Below are 21,941 nucleotides of genomic sequence, written 5' to 3'. Positions count from 1 at the left end.
TTCAGTGTCTCAGCAGTTGTCTGTTATGAATTATGAACATCTCTGCACATAACTACTAAGCAATTGTTTTGATTCACAAGGAGATAAAGTGCTACACACAACTTAAATGAGACTACTGCAAGTATTGCAGATCTGAGGTGTGCTGCTGTGGGATGGAAGGTCTGCAGCTGCACCGTATTGAAATTGTATAAGTTGTATTTTATTCATCTCTGTTGCATGAGTATACAATTTTTGCTGCAGCAGTTATCGGTCTTGGGCTGACACGCCCATTCTAAAACCACACACTTTGTTTTTAACTGTAACTCGTCATGCAGTATGGTGCCAAAAGGCTATTCAGCTTCTGTATAGAAAGTCAAACTATGGGCAACAAGTACTGTTATTGGTAAGTTAGCCTATGTTTCTACAGTTGCCCTGAATGGCAACAAAAAAATTATCAATTTTCCTCACTACTGCAAGCCTTTGGCTTAGTTTAAAAAGTTGTAATTACATACTTGAAGTGTCAGTAAAGGGAGTCAAACCACACACACACACACACACACACACACACACACACGCCGCCACCACCACCACCACCACCACCACCACCACTACTTACTGTCTTATCCCCTGCACTCATCCACAACCCTACTGCAATGAGCAACCATCTCAGTTGCCGTGCATAGTGGGGTGGAAGGGATACAGATAGCGGTGTATGGAGGGGGGAAGTTGCTGCAGTACTGCCTGTGGAGGTGTGAAAGGACACAAAGGTGCTGCTAGATGCAGCACGGGAAGCAATGCTGGGGGAAAAGCGGAGAGGAGAGACCCAGAAGAGAAAATGAGACCTTCACAGACTGAAATTACTCTTTCCATCATGTCTGCCCAGTCACTTACCATTCCCCACATATCCACTGACTGGACACAAAGGAAAGTCCTCCTCATAACATGGTGATTGCTATTAGGTCCAAATGCGGACACAGCAGAGATTCATGCATGATGGCATGTATTCACCAGTGGCAACACTCTCCGCTATGTTTAGCACATTATATAGTGCAGTACTATGCATTAATTTGTATTTCTTGGTTGAGTTGATGTCAGTGTACAGGAAATCTTGTTCAACATTCTGCACACTTTTTTTTTGCGCAACTTTACACACCATCGAAATGTTCACAGTGCTGAGAAGAGTGGAGCATGACCACTTGTGAAAGACGCTATGTTGTCATACCAACTTAGCTGCAGCCACTGTCCAGAATTCTCACTAAGAAACTGTCTGTCTGCCCACCACGAACATGAGGCCAAGACATGACTGTCCCATCCAGTTCTGAGCATGCAGCCCAACCTTTTGTGCTTGACTTCAATGACTGCTTCAGTCTGTGCCTCACAATTTGTCAATTGTGCATGTGGGAACTACCTGCAACATATCCATGTTCCAGTAACCTCGTTGGCCTCAAACTTCATGTTAGTCATTGTCCCCACTTGTGTCTCTCTATCCCTTTACCTGCTTACACATTGCTCCATAGCATGGCCTTGCGATGCTACATCCAGTGGCCCACCATCTTGCCCCTACCAAATGCCTGCATACCCCCACAGGCACCACTAAAGCATCTTCCCCGACACACCACTATATCTCCTCGCCCACTACTTCTGGGCCCCCCACTGTTGACTTCACCTGAGATAGTTGCTCACTGAATTGAGACCTAGTGTCTGCAGATAGTGGCAATGTATTTATCTACATCCAAAGGCCTCTGTTCAACTGCTTAGTCTATTTTTAAATATTCTCATCTACAATACAAAAGGAAATACTACAGCATGTGATGAAAATCTTATCTGCACATGTCAAACAATTAAAAAACAAAGTTATTGGTGTTTAGTGATATACAATATACGGTTGTATGTAGCATTTGACAAGCTACATTTATTGGCTGAGTCTGAAATGGGTGGAACTGGATTCTGAAGCTGCGTGTTTTTCAGTATTGCATCTTATTGACTGCATTTAATTTAGAGGAACATTGTGACTCAGAAAATAGGAATCTAGAGCAATGTAAAATGGGTGGTTGCTTTAAAAGAGGGAGGGGGGGGGGACCAAACTAAGAGGTCATCAGTCCCTTGTTCCTAAACAAACAATGCCACAAGTGTGAGAATAAAACAGACAAGACATACAACACAAAACAGAAAGAAAGGAAAGACGAAAAAACGAAGGAAGGGCAACGAGCACTAAAAGGAACAAAAGGACAAGAAAACAACAGAGAGATGCATGGAACAGTTAGAAGAGAGTAAAAGGAGAAAGCAGATTACAGTGGCCAGCTGACCACGAAAATAAAAAGGAAAAAGCCAGCCACCCTGCAACATATTAAAAACTCCACCCTAAAAGCACTAGGGTGGAGGACACTGAGGGACAAAGGACATGTGCTAAAACTCAGATCAAATGATAAAACCCACCCTCACGGATGAAACATAAAACCAAATCAGCTGATGAGGCATTGTCTGCTAAAATCAATGATAACGAGTCTGGCAACCAAAGAAGTCGCAGGGCAGCCAAAGGAGGACAGAGCAGAATAAATATGGGTCACTGTCAACCAGGCGCCACACCGACACTCAGGCAGGCCTTCACAGTGCAGGAGGTAGCCGAGGGTCGCCCAGGCGTGGCCAATGCAGAGCCAGCAGAGAACCACCAAGCCCCTGCGAGAGGCTCTGATCGAAGACTTCCACACATTCGTGGTCCCCTTAATAGCTCGCAGTATGTTGTGCATACTGAGATTCTGCCATTCCGTCTCCCAAAGCTGAAAAACCTTGTGGTGTAATAACGAACGCAGGTCAGTTGCAAGGATGCCCATCTCCAGAAGTGGTTTCCGTGTAGCCTGTTTGGAAAGCCTGTCAGCAAGTTCATTTCCTGGGATTCCGACATGACCAGGTGTCCAGACGAACACCACTGAACGACTGGACCAGACCATGATATAGATGGACTCCTGGATGGACACTACCAAAGGATGACGAGTCTAGCACTGGTCGGTAGTTTTCAGGCTGCTCAAGGAGTCAGTACATTAAAGAAAATACTCCCCAGGACATGAACGGAGATACTGAAGTGCATGAGAAATGGTCACCAGTTCTGCAGTGAATACACTTCATCCATCGGGTAAGGAATGCTGTTCAATATGGCCGCTGTGAATGTAGGCAAAACCAACACGACCATCAGCCATCGAGCCGTCAGTGTAAACCACTTCAGAGCCTCGGGACACGTCAAGAATCGAGAGGAAGTGACAGCAGAGAGCTGCAGGTTTAACGGAGTCCTTAGGGCCACATGAAAGGTCCAGACAAAGCTGTGGCTGAGGCATACACCATGGAGGTGTATGTGAACGCAAGTAGAGGTGGGGAAGGGAAGGACTCGAGTTCGCAGAGAAGGGACCGCACGCAAACCGCAATCGTTAGTTCCTACCTGGACTGCCGATGCGGGAGATGGACTGCCATGGACGGAAAAAGGAGACAGAAATTCGGATGCTCAGGAGTCTATGAATGTGTGCTACAAAACTGGCGAGCAGTTGTGCATGTCTGATTTGCAAATGGAGGAACCCCAGCCTCCACTGGTACACTGGTCTCCGGACTCGCCCTAAAAGTTCCTGTCACTAGTCAAACCCCGCAGTGGTGCACAGGGTCGAGTAAATGCAATGCTGAGGGTGCTGCCGAACCATAAACCACACTCCCATAATCAAGGTGGGACTTAACAAGGGCTTTATAGAGCTGCAGCAGAGTAGAGCTATCTGCACCCCAGTTGGTGTTGCTCAGGCAGCAGATAGCATTGAGGTGATGCCAGCACTTCTGCTTAAGCTGACGAAGATAAGGAAGGCAAGTCAAATTCGAGCGTCAAAAATCAATCCTAAGAATCTATATGTTTCTACTACAGTGAGAGGATCATCATGAAGGTAAAGTTATGGTTCCGGACGAACGGTATGATGCAGACAGCCTGGAGCAGCAGTACGAAATGCAGAAGTTGTCTGCATACAGAGAAGGTGAGACGGAGGGCAAGACAGCTGCTGTTCGACCGTTAATGGCCACTAAAAATACACACACTCAATGCAGAGCCCTGCGGGACTCCATTATCCTGGATATGGATGGAACTATGGGAGGCACCAACTTGGACACGGAAAGTATGGAGCGACAGGAAGTTTCGGATAAAAATTGGAAGCAGGCCTCGGGAGACCCCACTCATACAATGTAGCAAGGATATGATGTCGCCAGGTCCTGTTGTATGCTTTATGGAAATCAAAAAAGACGGCAACCAGGTATTGTCCTTTGGAAAAGGCTGTTCGGAAGGCAGACTTGAGGGACACAAGATTATCAGTGGTAGAGCGACCCTGGCGGAACCTGCCCTGACATGGACCCAGCAACCCACGTGACTACAGGACCCAACCCAACCGCCTACATACCATATGTTCCAGCAGCTTACAAAGAACATTGGTGAGGTTGGTGGGCCGATAGCTATCCACATCAAACGAGTTTTTAACAGGTTTGAGCACCAGAATGATGGTGCTCTCCCGCCATTGCAATGGAAAGACGACATCGCACCAGATCCAGTTGAAGATGATGATATGTTGCTTGTTTTCAGACGAGAGATGTTTAATCATCTGGCTGTGGATCCGATCGGGCCCAGGAGCTGTGTCGTGGCAATGTACAAGGGCACTGAGGAGCTCCCACTGTAAATGGGGCGTTACAGGATTTACTGTGGCGTGTAGTGAATGAGATGATGTTCCCTTCCAGCCGCAGTTTGAGAGTGCGAAAGGCTGGGGTGTAATTCTCCAACGCATAGGCTCGAGCAAAGTGCTCGGCAATCGCGTTTGCATTGGTAGATAACACACCATTTATGGTAACACCAGGAACAGCTGTTAGGGTCTGATACCCGAAAAGACATTTTCCCAGACTTAGGAAGGTGACGTGTGGCACCCAATGGTCAAGACTTATCTCTCCCAACACTCCTGCTTCAGTCGTTTGTTATGTTGGTGAATGCGGGCACAGAGTTGTTTAAAGGCTATGAGGTGCACCAGGGAAGGGTGCCACTGAAGAACTCACCGAAGCTCCTTAATTGCTTCAGCGACTTCCAGCAACCATCGAGGGACTGCCTTACACCTCGGGCACCCTAAAGAGCGAGGGATCGCATTTTCTGCTGCAGAAACGATTGTTGTACTCACCTGCTCAACCATCACAGTGATGTTACCATGTGGGGGAGATTCAATGGGGCAGCAAAGATGAAAGTTTCCCTTGTTTAAAGCCCATCTTGGTAGGCGTCTGTGGGCCTGACACCGGGGTAGTGACAGGAAGATGGGGAAGCAGTCACTACCACACAGGTTGTCGTGTGCTCTCCAGGGGATAGATGGGAGAAGTGCTGGGCTGCAAATTGATAAATCAACTGCTGAGTAACTACCATGAGCCACACTGAAATGTGTGGGAGCCCCAGTATTTAAGAGGCAGAGCTCAAACTTGAGTCAGTAAGTTTCGATATCTCTGCCTCGGTCAGCAAGCGCAATGCCGTGCCACAAGGGGTTATGGGCATTAAAATCTCCCAAAAGTAGGAAAGTGCAGTTAATAAATTCAGTGGTACTGCACCATCTGGAGGAAGATATACATTGCAGACAGTTATTTCCTGTGTCATCCATATTTTGACAGCCACAGCTTCAAGAGGGGTTTAAAGCGGCACAGGTTCACTACAGACTGAGTTTAGGACTTAAACACAAACTCCACACGACACTCGATTAAAATCATTACAGTTCCTGTAGTATCCCTTATAGCTGTGGAGGACAGGGGTCCACATTGCCGGGAACCAGGTTTCCTGGAGGGCAATGCAGATAGTAGGTGTAAAGCTTAACAGTTGTCGTAGCTCAGTCAGGCAGTGGAAAATACCACCGCAATTCCACTGGAGGATGACATCATCGTGAGACTGGGAAGGCATGGAACGTTCAATGAGGTAGTTTACACCTCAGAGTCACCTGCTACCACCAACTTATTGCGTGAGCAGTCTATATCCATTGTGTCCGAGGGTCTGGCAAGATCTAGATCCTCGGCGGATGCCAAAATCTCCACCCCATCCTCAGATGCAGAGCTTGTAGGTAGTGGTGGTGTGGGTGCCACCGCAATTTCCTTGGCCTTAAGGGTTTTCTTTTTGGATTTCTCTCGCTGCTCATTCGGTTTTCCTGGCTGGGAGGACTTCATTGGCTCAGGGAGGCAAATGCCGCTGAACATCGAGGGGGCATGTGTAGTCTTCCAGCTCTGAGAGGTGACTGGATTTGGCAGAGCTGATGGTGCAAGAACTGTTGTAGCAGCAGCGTAAAATGCAGGCATTCACATTTTCTCTTAGCCTCAGTTTAGGTCAGTCAGTCCAGGGTCTTGTACTCCATGATTTTCCTTTCTTTCTGGAGAATCCTGCAGTCTGGTGAGCAAGGCGAATCATGCTCTCTGCAGTTGACACAGATGGGAGGTTGGGCACTTGGAGTATTGGGATGTGATGGACATCCACAATCTCGACAGATGATATTCCTCCCATGGTGTGGCCAGAGCAACAATTTGGGGTCACACTTCTGTGCGTTGAATTGAGCTTGTGAACGCTTACCGACTGCTGTTGTTTCACCACAAGAGATTATGGACTACGCTTCATCGCGTCATCTGCCCTGATGCCACCCACTCCGACCAGGGGCCCTCCCCATGGTTGCCACCCAGCCACAGCACATTGCCGGGAGTCCCGATGCCCCAGAGGGATGGGCATCTACCCCTTGACATACGTGGGGAGTTAATGGCGCAGGCATCAGCAGAGTGATCCCTGTGTGGTCAGGGGGGCTACAACCAACAGTGTACATAGCAGCCCCACCACAACGGACTGGCTACTGTGCTGGATATCAGGTGCAAAAAAGTCCGTGTTCATTGTCGACATAAAGCGACACTATAATGCACCCACGGTGTCCTCACCCAAGAGATGGAGAATGGGCAGGACTGCAATGGTACAAGAAAGTAGGCTAAAGATCTCAATGCACGATGGACACAATGCACCATGTAAGACGCCCTTCCCCAATTGGCTCACTCTCCAGGAAAATTTTGAAAAATGTAGGTCAAACCCTAGAGGGGGCCATCACATAAAAGCTGAAACTTGTGGAACTTCTTTTAGTGGCCTCTTATAACAGGCAGGAATATCTCAGGCCTATTCTTACCCCTGGACCTGAGCGCGCGCGCGCGCGCGCGCGCGCGCGCGCGCACACACACACACACACACACACACACACACACACACACACATTCATCAGCAGATCCTTCTAGTGAATGTTCTCCTTTAATCCTAAATTATTTACATTCAAAAAGAACTTACCTACAACATAAACATAAAACAAAAGTGGATTACAAGGGGGACCCAAAAATAACCAGAATTTCTTTCCAAAAAGCATATACTTTATTGTTTTTCAAATACAACCTTAATCTCCTTCGAAGTACTCTCCATTAGCATTAATACACTTGTCCTAACGTTCATCCCAGTGTTCGAAGCACCTTTTAAATTCATCCTCTTTGATACCTGCTAGCACTTTCATGACATTGCGTTTTACATCTTCCAAGTCCGAGGGTGCTAAATCCAGAGAATAGGGCGTGTAGGTCAAGGTATTTGTCTTTGTTGAGGCCAAAATCTGGCGAATGTGCACAGGAGCGTTGTCATGATGCAGGAACCACACGCCAGAATCCCACAAAGCTGCACGTTTTCGTGAAAAACTTCTGCGAAGCCATTTCATAACCTCCAAATAGAATTGTTGGTTTACTGCCTGGTTTTCAGGGACAAATTCAGTGTGTACAATCCCTTTGATGGAAGAAAAAAAAAAAAAAACACACAGATCAACATCTTTTCACATTCGATTTCACTTGTCAAGCTTTTTTGGCCGAGGTGTGCCAGATGACTTCCATTGTGATGACTGTTTACTTCCTGGATCGTACCCATAGCACCATGACTCATCACCTGTAATGATTTTGTTGAAAAAAATGTGGATTATCTTTGAACGCGTCCATTTCAAGACAGGCTTTAACGCGACGATCCCTTTAATCTCCGGTAAGAAGCTTCGGCACGAATTTTGCTGCCACTCTTCACATCCCCAAATCGATGGTCAAGATGCACTGAATTGAGCTCCAGGCCAACCCGGACAAGTTCTCAAGTTGGTCAATTGTTCTGTGTTGCTCTTCACTGATGAGATTACGGATTTTGTCGTCTTCGCTTCACGCAGTTGGAAGTCGACTGGAACGGGTCTGATCTTCAACCACAATTTCTTCCTTTTTAAACCGAGAAAATCATTCGTACACTTGCGTTTTACTAAGAGCATGGTCTTTGTAGGCTGTCTGAATCAACAGTTTCTGCTGCGTTCTCGCCGAGCAAGAAACAAAACTTCACTGTCCCATGTTGTTTGTAAGAACTAGCCATTTCCTCGTGTCACGTCTGCACTGTATGTACACTCAAAGAACTGCCAAAGAAACCACACTTCTCACTGCTGGGTGATGCCACGTGGCAGAATGACTCAGCAGAGCTGTTACTACAACCCTCTGGCAGCACAACCTGCTACAAGTACACGATGTGCAGCATTAAGATTCCAGTTACTTTTGGGTCCCCCTTCGTATGTGCCTAAATACCATCAAAACTAGGTTTAGTTGTATGTCATTTCCTACTCAGTCTTTCTTCCACATCAACTTACATGTCTGGGCAGGTCACCCAAAAAATATAGCAATTAAAGCAATGATACAACTGCCACAGGAGTACTTTGCAATTGCAGTAAAGTCTTGAAACAGACTACAGCCTATGTTTCTCAAATCACAGCTTAAAGATCTGTACCGGAATTCTACACTTCATCTAATACTCCTCTGTTAGATCCATGAATGTGTGTACCATTTTCATTACAGTACCAAAACTTTCCTGCCTTACTTACAAAACCTGCATTATTTCTTCATAACTTTTGTACAACAGTGACCAACTGCTATTTTCCAAAACAAAACTGAATGGGATAAAGTTGACCTACAATGGGGCATTAGACCATTTATCTTGACGAACCAGAGAAGGTTGGCCCAATTTCAGTACATGAAGCACGGCTGAATTATTGGAGGCATGGATAATTTGACTACAGAAAACTAGAACCTTTTTCTCTTTGTTCACCAATACCCCATGAAAATATCCAGGCTGCAATTATGCATTCCCACCAAACTGTAGAAAACTGTTCCATGATAACCACACTAGTATCACTGCCATGTGGCATCTAAGGGTATACTTACACTGGATTTGTGAAGGTCAACAACTGCAGGAGGAAAATGCACGGGCCAGTTAGTGCTCCTTGTACAGTAATCTTGCACGATTCACTGGACCATACAAATTACAGTAGAACCCATCTAATCCGACCTTGGATTGTCCGTCACTCCGGTTAGTCCAACCACGTTCAGGCTCGCGAGCCTGTGCCGACTTGTCACTGACTGAATGCCTGTTGGGCCATTGCTGCGGTATCTATTGCTGTGCATATTGTTATAGTATACGTTATTGTGCAGTGTGTACCGTTGTCTGTTTTTCAACGTGTCTGGATTCAAACTTAAACACTTAACTCTTTCACTAAATGAAAAATTAGGAGTGCTACAAACACTGGACGAAGCAGAATTGCTCCAAAAAATTGCAAAGGAACAATGTAGGTGTTACGACAATTAACGATTGGAGGAAGAATCGGAAAGACATTGAATTCTATACAGTTAAGATTGATGGTGGAAAAACACTGAAGAATCGCAAAACATTAAAAAAGCCTAAATTTGAACTGCATGATAACGCATTGTGGATGTGGTTTTGTCAAGAAAGAAGGAAATGAGCTCCAATATCCGGGTCAATTCTCAGAGAAAAAGCGATAGTTTTGCACAAAAAACTGGAAGCCGAAAGTAAATTTGCTGCCAGTGAAGGCTGGATTGATCATTGGAAAACTCGTCACGGTGTCCGATTTGTTTCTATTTCTGGTGAAAAACTATCAGCAGATGCCGCAGCTGCTAAGGAGTTTTCCGTAACGTTTCAAGAAATTGTAGAAGAAAATGAACTATTACCTTGCCAAGTGTATAACATTGACGACACAGGGTGAACTTTAAAATGTTGCCAACAAAAACGCTCGTAGCTTCAAATGAATCCGTGGTAGGAACGAAACTTATAAAAGACAGAATAACAGTCATTCCTTGTAGCAACGCAGATGGTACCCACAAGCTCCCCTTGCTCGTCATTGGCAAATCCAAGAAGCCAAGGGCATTCAAAAATATAAACTTATCTTCCTTGCCCGTTTATTACCGCAATCAAAAATCTGCTTGGATGGACTGCAATCTTTTTAAATCCTGGTTTTTCGACGAGTTTGCGCCATCGGTCGAAAAAGACTAAGCAAAAAAAATCAGCCTGTTCGTGCTCTACTGCTGTTGGATAACGTACCATCACATCCATCTGAGGAAGATTTGGTGAAAGGGGACATAAAAGCTCTCTTTCTGCCTCCTAACGTGACCTCACACATGGATCAGGGCATTATCCAATGGTTAAAAAGGCGATATTGCAGAAAGTATATCAGCTCAATCTGAAGGAGGTGATAACTTATTTGAGGCAATGAAATCCCAGAACATCAAAGATGCTATCTACACAATCGCTGCAGCATGGGATGAACTGAAACCTGACGCACTGCAGAAATCATGGCGTTAAGTTTTGGCCACAAGTTATGACTGAAAATGAGCATACCGAAGATGAGAAAAATGACGACGCACTGGAAATCGTTAAAGATCTACAAACTCTGGAGCCGAACATCCCTGTCAATGAAGTTGAAGAGTGGATCAATGAATGTGACGAAGACTGACACTTTTGAAGAGCTCAATGACGACCTGATTGTTGCCACTGTTAGCCAGGAAACTGTGAATGAGGACTGACGCCGAAGACGAACCCACCCCCCCACCTGGATTTCACACAACGATGGAAAAAAACCCTTTTGACATCAAGCAGGATCCACAGTGGCCTTGCGGTTCTAGGCGCTACAGTCTGGAACCGAGTGACCGCTATGGTCGCAGGTTCCAATCCTGCCTCGGGCATGGATGTGTGTGATGTCCTTAGGTCAGTTAGGTTTAAGTAGTTCTAAGTTCTAGGCAACTGATGACCTCAGAGCCATTTGAACTCAGCTTCAACTCCAATGGACGTTTTGTGGATAAAAATGGAGGGACAATGCAAGTAAGTCTAGAATAACATATGCTAAACAAAAATGTATCACTGACTTTTTTCCATGTAATTTGTTTTTACTGTAAAACCAGTGCATACAGTATAATCATTTCTTCGTTTATACGTACAGTGGTTTATTTCTTTGTAAAAAATTTCTTTTTATATACAGTGCTATAAAAATTATTTAGTTTACAGTAATATCATTTATACGTAATGAAGTACCGTAAAATACTGTAATTAGATTGTCGTTTTTCCTTTTAAAACCAATACATATTAAAGTGTGTGTAGACTTTTTCATTAGTATATTGTTTAACACTGTGTAAAAAACATCTTTTTATATGACTAGACGCTTTTAGTTCTTAAATCATTTAAGTTTTTGTACTAAATGTCTATTTTTTGCAATAAATATTAGATTTTTCTGATAATCCGAACTTTTTTCGTTCCGACCATGGTCCCGGTCCCGAAGGTGATGGATTACAGGGGTTCTACTGTACTTGAGATGGTCTGTCAGTTACCTAATTTGGTCATGCACATTTGGTACACTTTATAAGTGTAACTGCTTCCATTCCTCTGTTCTACCTTCACACAAATTAAGTGTAGAATGTATTCAGTTCACCTAGATATTTCAATAAGTTTAGTGCCTACCCAAGGTGTGAGCAATGCAGAGTGGAAATGCTCTATTACTTTATGAGAAGTACACAAAATAAAAATTTAATATTTTGTGCAATAAAGAAAACTATAGTCATATTTTAGATTCTTACACTACTTCTGAGCTCATGTAGTCAAATTCTTATGCTGATATTTAATGTATCTGGAAAGAAAATTCTTGCCCAATGATCCACATGTCTGCCTCCTGTTTATTAGTGACAGCTTTCTTCAAATAAATTACAGATTCCAACCCAACTTATTGTTAAACACCAAGAAAACTAAGATTTGTCCACTACTCTATGACTGGAATTGCAATACTTGATTGCAATTAATAGATGCAAATTAAGATTTCCAAGATGCAAATTAAAACTAATTATGCTTCCCATAAATGGCTGAATAAATTAAGATCATATAATGTGGTCTTTTTGACAATGAATCAAAAACTCTTCTCTGCATTTCTACTAAAGTATCTGATTTTGAATAAAACTTTAGGACAGGAATTCTTTAGTAAATGGTTGAAGCATTTTATTAGGATGCACAAACAAAGAGCTGAGTCACTTCCAGAATTTATTTTGCAAACAAGTACATCATTAACTTCATTTATGTGGTGCTCCTTGGCTAGATGACTTTGAATCCCTCAGTGACGCTGACCGTCTTCGCTTTATTTCTTCTTGGCGCCTTACTTTAGCCTCCTTTTGTCTTTGAGCCAAAAGTTTAGCATAGTCTGCAGCTTGTTCCTTACGGCGCAATGCACGGCGCTTCTTCAATGCCAGGCGATGCCGCTTGCGCTGTGGAAAGAAAATTGCAATGGAAGTACGAGATAAATGACTAGTCACAGATGATTACACATCAACATTTACCATTTAAAAAACTTGACTGCATCCACAGTGAGTTAATTACTATTTGCTCTCCAAAAGTCATCTAAATCCTTTGACCACCTCATATAACTTCAAATACTTTCCACAAAATTGTAATTTGTTGTTTTATAACTAGTAAGTATTGCAGCTGATTTTGGTTGAAAGCCCATTTTAGTTCCTATTTACTACTACTACTACACCCCATCTGCTACATTATTGGTACCAATTTCCCTGATCAGCTGTGCATACACTTTTTCCAACATCCCACATTTATTTCGATGAGGGAATTTTACAACTTTACTACAAAAACATCAAGATGCTAACAGAGAGCTTGTTATCACAATATTCAAAGAAACCTTAAATTTTACTGCTAAATACATTCCCCCCACATAACTAATTTCTCACCTAACTTACACATAATGCCTCCTCTTGCTACATAAGGAAGAGTTCACATGATCTACTGGATTCCTGGCTTAGATGCCTAATTATGTGGTGTGTTCCAGAAGTATTGGGAATTTTGGAACATCGCAGCATGCATTTGTCCAATTTGCACAATTTTTAGTTGTGTTGGTAACCATGTCAAACATATCTGTATACTGTATCAGATGTTTAGTCTCTTGCCAGTTGCCAAGAAGGTTTAAGTTGCTGATGTCATACCAACTGGCTCAAGCCACGAAATCTTTTCGGATGTTTTGAGTATGAAACACGACAGCAAAACTTATGCCATGGTATTCAATTTAAAGCACAAACAGGGGTAAGTCAAAGTTACTCGGGAGTCACTAAATGAAGCCAGCAAAGATGCAGAACTACTGAAATGTTTCACAAGAGGTGACAAAATGTGTACAGGTATGAAATCCAAAACTGAGGCTCAGTTGTTCCAGTGGAGGCATTCTGGATTGCCAAGACCTACAAAATCTCAGCAACTGCAGTTGAATGTTGAAGTTCTGCTCACTGTTCAACTGTAAAAGCATAGCACACCATGGATTCTTGCCAAAAGGTTGAACAATCAATAAAAAGTACTACTACAAGTTCAATGCCATTTTCAGGAAGCAGCCTCAAATACCAGGATTTGTGGGAAAACAATTCACAGCTTATGCATCATGATAATGCCCCTGCTCACAATTCATTGCATGTTTGTGAATTTCTGTACACAACATTAATGATGACCCAGTCTCCATATCTACCAAAGAAGACCCTTGTGACTGTTTCCAAAATTGAAGAAAACCTTAAAGGATAATTGCTTTACAAGCTTAGAAGAGATTAAAAAGCCATCACTAAAAGATTTAAATGCTACCCAAAGCTCTAGTTTCAGAAGTGTTTAGGGGATTCAAATAAGTACTGGGAGTATGCGTGCGGAACGATATGAAGTGGAATGATCATATAAAATTAATTGTTGGTAAGGCGGGTACCAGGTTGAGATTCATTGGGAGAGTGCTTAGAAAATGTAGTCCATCAACAAATGAGGTGGCTTACAAAACACTCGTTCGACCTATACTTGAGTATTACTCATCAGTGTGGGATCCGTACCAGATCGGTCTGACGGAGGAGATAGAGAAGATCCAAAGAAGAGCGGCGCGTTTAGTCACAGGGTTATTTGGTAACCGTGATAGCGTTACGGAGATGTTTAATAAATTCAAGTGGCAGACTCTGCAAGAGAGGCGCTCTGCATCGCGGTGTAGCTTGCTCCCCAGGTTTCGAGAGGGTGCGTTTCTGGATGAGGTATCGAATATATTGCTTCCCCCTACTTATACCTCCCGAGGAGATCAAGAATGTAAAATTAGAGAGATTAGAGCGTGCACGGAGGCTTTCAGACAGTCGTTCTTCCCGCGAACCATACGCGACGAACAGGGAAGGGAGGTAATGACAGTGGCATGTAAAGTGCCCTCCGCCACACACCGTTGGGTGGCTTGGGGAGTATCAATGTAGATGTAGATGTAGATAAATTTATAATATCTAATGGGGACTGCCTAGAGGGAGAATATTTATGTAGATAAAATTAGATCAAAAAATGAAAATCCCCAATACTTTTTGAACACATCTCATACATTACTTCTCTTTTATTAATGTCTCACTTGTACACTAAGAGTACCACATTCTGCAGCACCCTTAAATCATAGAGAGACTTTTACTTTTCCACACATATGAACGCCACACAGTTAAATCCACTGGCAGCTGCCTGAGTGTGGGCATTATACTGGTGTATGACAGTAGTGTGTGTATTTAGAGTATATAACTAACTATACATAAAGATGCACAAGTGGAGTGATTCATTTATCTCTAAAATAATTAGAAAAAGTATTGCAGACATACCCAAAGACCAAAATGTAATACCAACTTTTTCAGCATTCAAAATCAAATATCAGGCATTAAGAACATCAGCCAGCACCCCACAGATAGTTTTTAGACAAGTATCTAGACTGCACAACAGGATTTTAGAAATATCCCACAGTAATGTTAAACAGTAACTCTTACCTGTAATGTAACTGGAGTGATAAGCCGTTGAATTTTTGGTGCCTTGAAACGTTGCTTAGTTTTACCTTCTTTCAATGGCAACGGTCTCTTCACAATGTACTGTCGCACATCATCTTCCTTTGATAAATTAAAGAGCTTCCGAATCTTTGAAGCACGCTTTGGTCCCAACCGACGTGGAATTGTATTGTCAGTGAGGCCAGGGATTTCCTACAACATATTTGCAATTAAGAATCTATAGTTGTCCACCACAAAATACTCAACAATGATTGTCATTCTTATTGAACTAGCAAAAACATCAAATCTGTGAAGCACCCTCCCCTTGTACATTTAACTATACTGACTAATTATTGTATGGCATCACTGGCAGAGAAACCACACAGTGCACATATACCCGATGCCATTTTGGAGACTTGTGTCTTGAGAGGAAATTATTAGGACAACTCAAATATTCAGCCCACAACGAAAGAAAATCTCACCAGGAATCAGACCTGTGACCCCACAATCTAAGAGGCAGTGAACTCACCACTAGACCATGAATGGCAGGCATTACACTGATAAAATTGAAGAAACATACTTCCTTAAAAAATTCTCTGATAATTTTGAAATCCAACTTAAAATTTGGAATATGCGACCAAAATCTGACGATTTCATACCAGCCAACTTTCAAAAACTGAAATCCAGAAGATCCCAAATCACAAGAATTTAATGCACGCACGTGTTGCAAAGTGTTGAAGCATATAATGTAGGCTACATTTTAAGATCACTATTTTCGAACTCTGAAGTTATGTACTCACACAAGTTACTTCATGGTGAGTCCATTCGTTGTCACTTAACATTGGGAACACTTAACACATTGCACGAAAATGAGCTTTTCTGCACTTTATCTTGCAAGCTGCAATAATGGATGACACTGTCAAAATGACTAAACTGAACATTTACACTTGTTTACAAAATTTTCTCAAGTTCACAGAACACGTGCTATATTCCATCACAGGTTCCAGAATAGAGATAAAGGTGTGTAGCTTTCTTCGATTTCTTCAGAAATTCTGAAGAAAAACTATCGATGTAACATGGGCCACTGCTTCTTGTTTTCAAAACAGAAATGGATCCTAGAGTTTCATTCAACATGGAGGACCTAAACTGACTGCAATTCTTCTTCACCAAACTGAACCCCACACACACACACACACACACACACACACACACACACACACACACACACACACACAACCAACCATTGCTGTGCAGTATGGTCAAAACAAAGCATTAGCCTAGATAACTCATTGTACTTAGGAACATAGGAACACCATCAGCTCCATGAATGCTCATCAGGTGAGCCCTTTGGTATCATCTGTCAAGTTCTCGCACTCAACAATAGCAGAATCATCAACCTGCAGAGGCACAAATTGGCTCTGAAGCTTGTTCATTGCATCCTCAGCTGACTCACTTCCCTTCCTCAGCAGCAATGCTGGAAACCTTTCTACAAGAAATTCTACAGAAGAAAACTTTGCATCATCAATTTTAGAAAATTCTGTAACCTTTGCATGCTTCAGTACTTCACCACTGAGGGGATACTTGTTTAATATGTAATCACATGCAGAGCAGAAGTAAGCCGTGATAGACGAAAAGAATGTTTATTTATCTTTATCATTAAGTTTCTTCACCAAATTCATTGTCTGAACACTAATTACTAGATCATTATTGTCTCTGATTCTCAACAAGATGGTACTGAACTTTCTATAACAGGGAAGTCTTTATAACTTTAGGTTTAACAAACCGGAAAGAAGCTGCTGCAATAGGTTCATCATTAGTTTTAATGAGAAGCACTAAAGTGCAGAACTGAGATTCTGCCAATACAGGAATGAAAGTAGGAAAGCACAGCATGGCTTGTTTAAGCATTAAGAGAGAAACAGTTTTTCTTCACAAGTGAATAATGCTGAGGTTCTTCAGCACAGGTGTCAGATTGTGTGGCAGATGCAAATCTCTTTGGGGCAACCAATTCTGGTGACAGCCTTCGCCTTCCTCTTTCTACGGTCTTTAGAACCACGAAGCTCAGCTTTTGGGATTGTAAACGATGTTAAGCTACTTGTTGCACACTGAGCACTAAAACGCACATCTTTAAAGAACCCAACTAAATGATCCCACTGCTCCAACAGTCTCTGCAGACACTTTCCTAAAGACAGCCATCTTTTACAGTTATCTTGTAATATCTTCTTAGTTTCCTTGTCATGAAGCTCTTGGAAATTCAAGACCTTCCTTCCTCTTGCAACTCTCTTCTAATTAATAGAAAATGTCGACTAAAAGTTCATCAATCTTAACAGGCAAACCGCTTGCTCATTTCTCAGCAGCCAAGTTCATCAAATGACATGAGCAACCCAGCACAAAGACATATGGCTGTGCTTCCTTTAAAACAGCAACAACTCCATTTTTCTTTCCAATCATGACCGGAGCACTGTCTGAATGGAACACTGCACAATTTTCCATTGGTATTTTGTAATACTCCAACTGTGAAATCAACCATTTCCAACATTATGTCCCACTGAATCACCCACCAAGGCTGGGACCGACAGCACCAAAGTAACTATCTTTTCCTGCTTTTCGTCAAAACGATTAAGGGATGAAACTTAGCACCACTGCCATTTCTCCCATCAGTAGCCAAAGTAAATGGTTCACATTGCAAGGAACTAATGGGTTCATTTCTTGAATCTGTAGCCATTTCTTTCATAATATGTGAAGTCTTCGTACGACCAAAACAGTATCTTTTTGCGATTTACGAACCAGAGAACATTTTCTTAAGAAGGGCACCAGCATGACCACCAGCAGCTAACAGAATTATTATGTTCAATTAAAAATGAAGTGAACAAACATTATGCTCTTATTACATCAAGGTCAGCTCCAAGAGTTGTAAAAACTGAAACAATTTTCCTACTGCTATCCTCCTCTATTTACTCTAGACGTGTTTAACAGATTTGACATGATTCAGTTCTTCCTCCGTAAGCAATATTTATATCACATGAACACATGGAACAGAATGCGAATGTTTCACCTTTCCACGATCGCATAATGCACGGAAATTCGGCAGACTATGCATCCCTGAAAGACTGGCGATATTGTTTCTTATTAGAACTCAAAACCCTAAATTGCACAAAAATTCATTACAGAATTTCACGAATACCAGAACTGCAGCAAACAGCATAAAACCAAGCATAAACAAAGCCTTCCCCCTAACATGCTGTCAAAGCACAAGGAGTATGCAGCAATAATCTGTGAGTTTTGATTATCAATAGAACATTTGATCAACCTTCTCTGGCAGCATTTAAAACAAGGGACAATGACAAAAGCGCAGCAATATTGTGCGGGAAGGAACTATTGATATTATCAGCCGACTTCGAATCCAATTTCAAACACTCACATCTCAGAATAACAGCTATTACTAAAGTCAAAACTGAAATGCGATATGAATGCAGAGGGCAGGAACAAGCCCGGAAGTTGAAAATCCGGAAAACTGGGATATTACCCCAAAATCAAGAAATCTTCTGGGAAAACCAGAAAACTTGGCAGGTATGGAATTTACCAATATCTCAAACTTACTGTTTCCTTATTCAGATGAAGTATGAAATTTTCATGCTGACGACGCTCAGACTTAAGGCTTGGCCAGACAATGTGGCCTGGCAGTGTAAGGCCAGAGCCCTTCAGCCACAGCAGCATCATTGAAATGCTTGTTATTTTATCATGAATTCCACACAAAGTGCAGCACCAACGCAGTAACTGGCCTGCTACACCGACCAATGCCATGTTGTCTCAGAAAATATGATTCACTGCAATAATTGGCAGCACCTGTTGGCAGCTTTAACTGCTGTGTTCTGACACTGACGGCTGAATGTATCGTCAACTGCACTACACAAGCAAGCTTCTACCAAAGTTTCAGCCACCACCATAGTGTGACTGATGCCAACAGCAGTCACTACAGCCATCCACTCTCGCTTTGATGACATTTCTTGCTGCTGAATGCCTCAGCCATCTGCTGAGGCATGAGCCACACTGCCAGTCCATGTTCCGTCTGGCCAAGCCTTTAAGTAGGACAAAGAATGGACCATTACTGACTCCAATGTAGTCTGGAGAGAAGCAAGGCAGTGACCAATTGGTAAACTCATCTGAGTATTACTAGCAGACAAGCAACATCCTGACACCTCAGAAAAAATATGACGTGTGAGCAGAGAAAGTGGGGATAGTGATGGCACAGGAAACCAGGTGCTGGAATCACCAAATGAAAAGGGGAGGGATCCCAACATCAACCAAAAGACTAACACCATGGCTAGTGCAAATGGATCCAGTGGCTACAGGGTTACCACAAAGGTGAACAGGATCCAAAAGGAGCACCATGGAGGGGCAGCTGATTCATAAACTTAACCACAGTCCAGACAAGACAGAATTAATGTCTGATGAAGGCAGAGAGGAGTTGAACAATCTGCACCCAAACAGGTGTGGGCAAGGAAGCAAAGGGCATTGTGTTTATGGAAAAAGCCAACCTTCAAAAGGCAGATACAAGGCAACCAAGTAAACTGGTTGTCAAAGGGAAGACAAGAAATGGAACTGGGGGATTTTAGTCTGGTGTTGGGCATCTAGGTGGCTCTCCCAATCAACTGCCTGCAGTATGGCATAAATGCATCACACCCTAACTTAAGGGGCAGAATTTAAAACTGCGTGAGAGCATCCATGCAGAAGTGCACTGGCTGGCACAATGAAGCTGTCACTCCACAGACGCCACTGAGTGGAAGCTAGTCCACATACAGAATTCATCCACATGTGGAGCTAGGGTGACCAACAGTCTAGCAAAGGCCAAAAGTCCATTAATAGCAATGAGAAAAAATATACTTAACATGGAGCCCTGTAGAACAATGCCAACTGAAATACAAAAGACACATTTGGTAGGTACTGACAAATTGGGAGGGGGCCCCAAAGACCTCAGAGCTTAAGTAGGATGCGATGGAGCCAAGCTGTGTCTTAGGCCTTATGGAGATCGAACAAAGCAGCAACATGGCACCACTGAGAAAAGCCCTGCCAAACTGAGGTTACAATTCAAGCAGATGATTGACCAGAGATGTTTGGCAGCAGTGAAAGTCACCTGCTCAGTCCTAGTGCAGACCAGGTAGCAGGGAAACAGTCTCATCCCAAAGTGGCGAGCCTGGTCTTCCCATATGTACCCGGGGAAGGCCACAGGGTTATACGAAGCAGCACTGCATGATTCATTACCAACCAGAGAGACAGATATAGAAGAATGGCCAGCTTTTTTAGCTTATTACATTTCATACACAAAGCATAAGCCCTGATACCACCTGCTCCAAACACGGGCTCTTCCCACAGACACCACCCAGGGCCACCTAGCAAGAGTGTTGCTGGGAGTTTTGATGTGCCACAATTATAAGCAATCACTCCTAGGCATGCACCAGAAGACAACCGTTCACTTATCAGAAGTGTGGTCCCTGTGTTGTCAGGGGCTCAGCTACACCTCCCAAGGATGGCTACATATGCTGGTGACCTAGCATGGCAACAGTGAGGAAGGAAGAGGGGGTGTGGAATCCAAACTGTAGGTGCTACTGAGGGAGTTTGTCAAATGGCTCACACTACGAAGAGAAAATTTACAAGTGAAGGCCAAACCCCCAAAGGGGAATCAAAAACATCAAAAAGTAAAATTGAAAAAGAAAAGGCTATGTGAAAATCAGAAGGAAAACAAGAAAACAGTTGGATAGTCAGGTCGACATAATTAAGAACACCAAGAGAGGGACAAGTGAGGACAGGAAGGGAGGGACATAAATACAGCCCAGGAAGGAAGAATGGACCATAACAGCTTGGTAGCCTGTGTAACATCCATGATCTCACAAAAGAGCTGCAAACCCCCAGGGGGACTGCGGCACAGAAATGCAGCAAGTGTGTCACTGCAGTTCTGGATGGTTCCAAAAGGGATACGAAGTCATACTGACTCCATTGCCATGGCCAGCTGCTATAGGTTCCTCAGTTGAGGGTCCATGATATGAACGGCCTAATTGAAGTGGTGCCAGATTCTCAACTTTGTTTAAATCCATTGTTTTATGGCCAGGAGTATAGTAAACTCATCCTGGTGCACTTCAGACCATGTACATACACTATAAACTGTGACATTGCACTATCCTGCTGGTAGATGCCATCAGCTGACCTCAAACGAACTGCATGTATGGGTGTGGGCATGGGCTCCAAAAGAGAGACCCATACTTAGGTTGATACATTGTGCCTTTCAGAATGACACAATCACCCAGGGAATGCCACAAAAACTTTCACACACCACAGCATTCCTTCCTCTAGCCTGGACACTTCAGATGAGTGTTGCAGAGCATTTGGTTTCAGACATTTCACACTGCACACACCAACTACCATCTGATAGACCACAAAATGTGATTCACCTGAAAAAGCCCACCCGTCGACAGTCAGTGGATGTCCAGTTGCATTGCCAATGTAAAAATTCCAGCCTTCATCACCTATGAACAGCAGTCAATGTGGGTGCATGTACCAGGCACCTGCTGCAGACACAATGCTCCTTGGTTCATCTCAGCCATCAGTTACTCATCTATTCTACAGCATACAACTCCACAGCTGTCATTTATCCCACTGACAATGGCCCACGGCGCACCACAGTTTTTGGCAGCAACATTTTGCTATGCACACTGTACTTCACCACTCTGGGGACTGAGTCCTAGCATAGCTTGGGCAACATCACTGTTTAATAGACCATGCCCCAGTATAGCTCT

General features: G+C 43.2%; 1 protein-coding gene across 1 annotated transcript in view; it reads right to left on the bottom strand.

Annotated features, from left to right (window-relative positions):
- Positions 1–12,384: 12,384 nt before the first annotated feature.
- LOC126412061 (40S ribosomal protein S6) overlaps positions 12,385–21,941 on the bottom strand; it is a 31,082-nt gene continuing 21,525 nt past the window's right edge. Inside the window, exons 4-5 of the mRNA XM_050081444.1 lie at positions 15,160–15,366; positions 12,385–12,618 (exon numbers count right to left, since the gene is read on the bottom strand). Coding sequence (XP_049937401.1) covers positions 12,427–12,618; positions 15,160–15,366 — 399 coding nt within the window. The 3' untranslated portion in view covers positions 12,385–12,426. The remainder of the gene's footprint in view (positions 12,619–15,159; positions 15,367–21,941) is intronic.

The sequence above is a fragment of the Schistocerca serialis genome, chromosome 7 (genome assembly GCF_023864345.2).
Source record: "Schistocerca serialis cubense isolate TAMUIC-IGC-003099 chromosome 7, iqSchSeri2.2, whole genome shotgun sequence".
In the NCBI taxonomy this organism is placed as follows: domain Eukaryota; kingdom Metazoa; phylum Arthropoda; class Insecta; order Orthoptera; family Acrididae; genus Schistocerca; species Schistocerca serialis.
The sequence above is the reverse complement of the archived record's forward strand: the minus strand, read 5'-3'. Positions and strand labels throughout refer to the sequence as shown.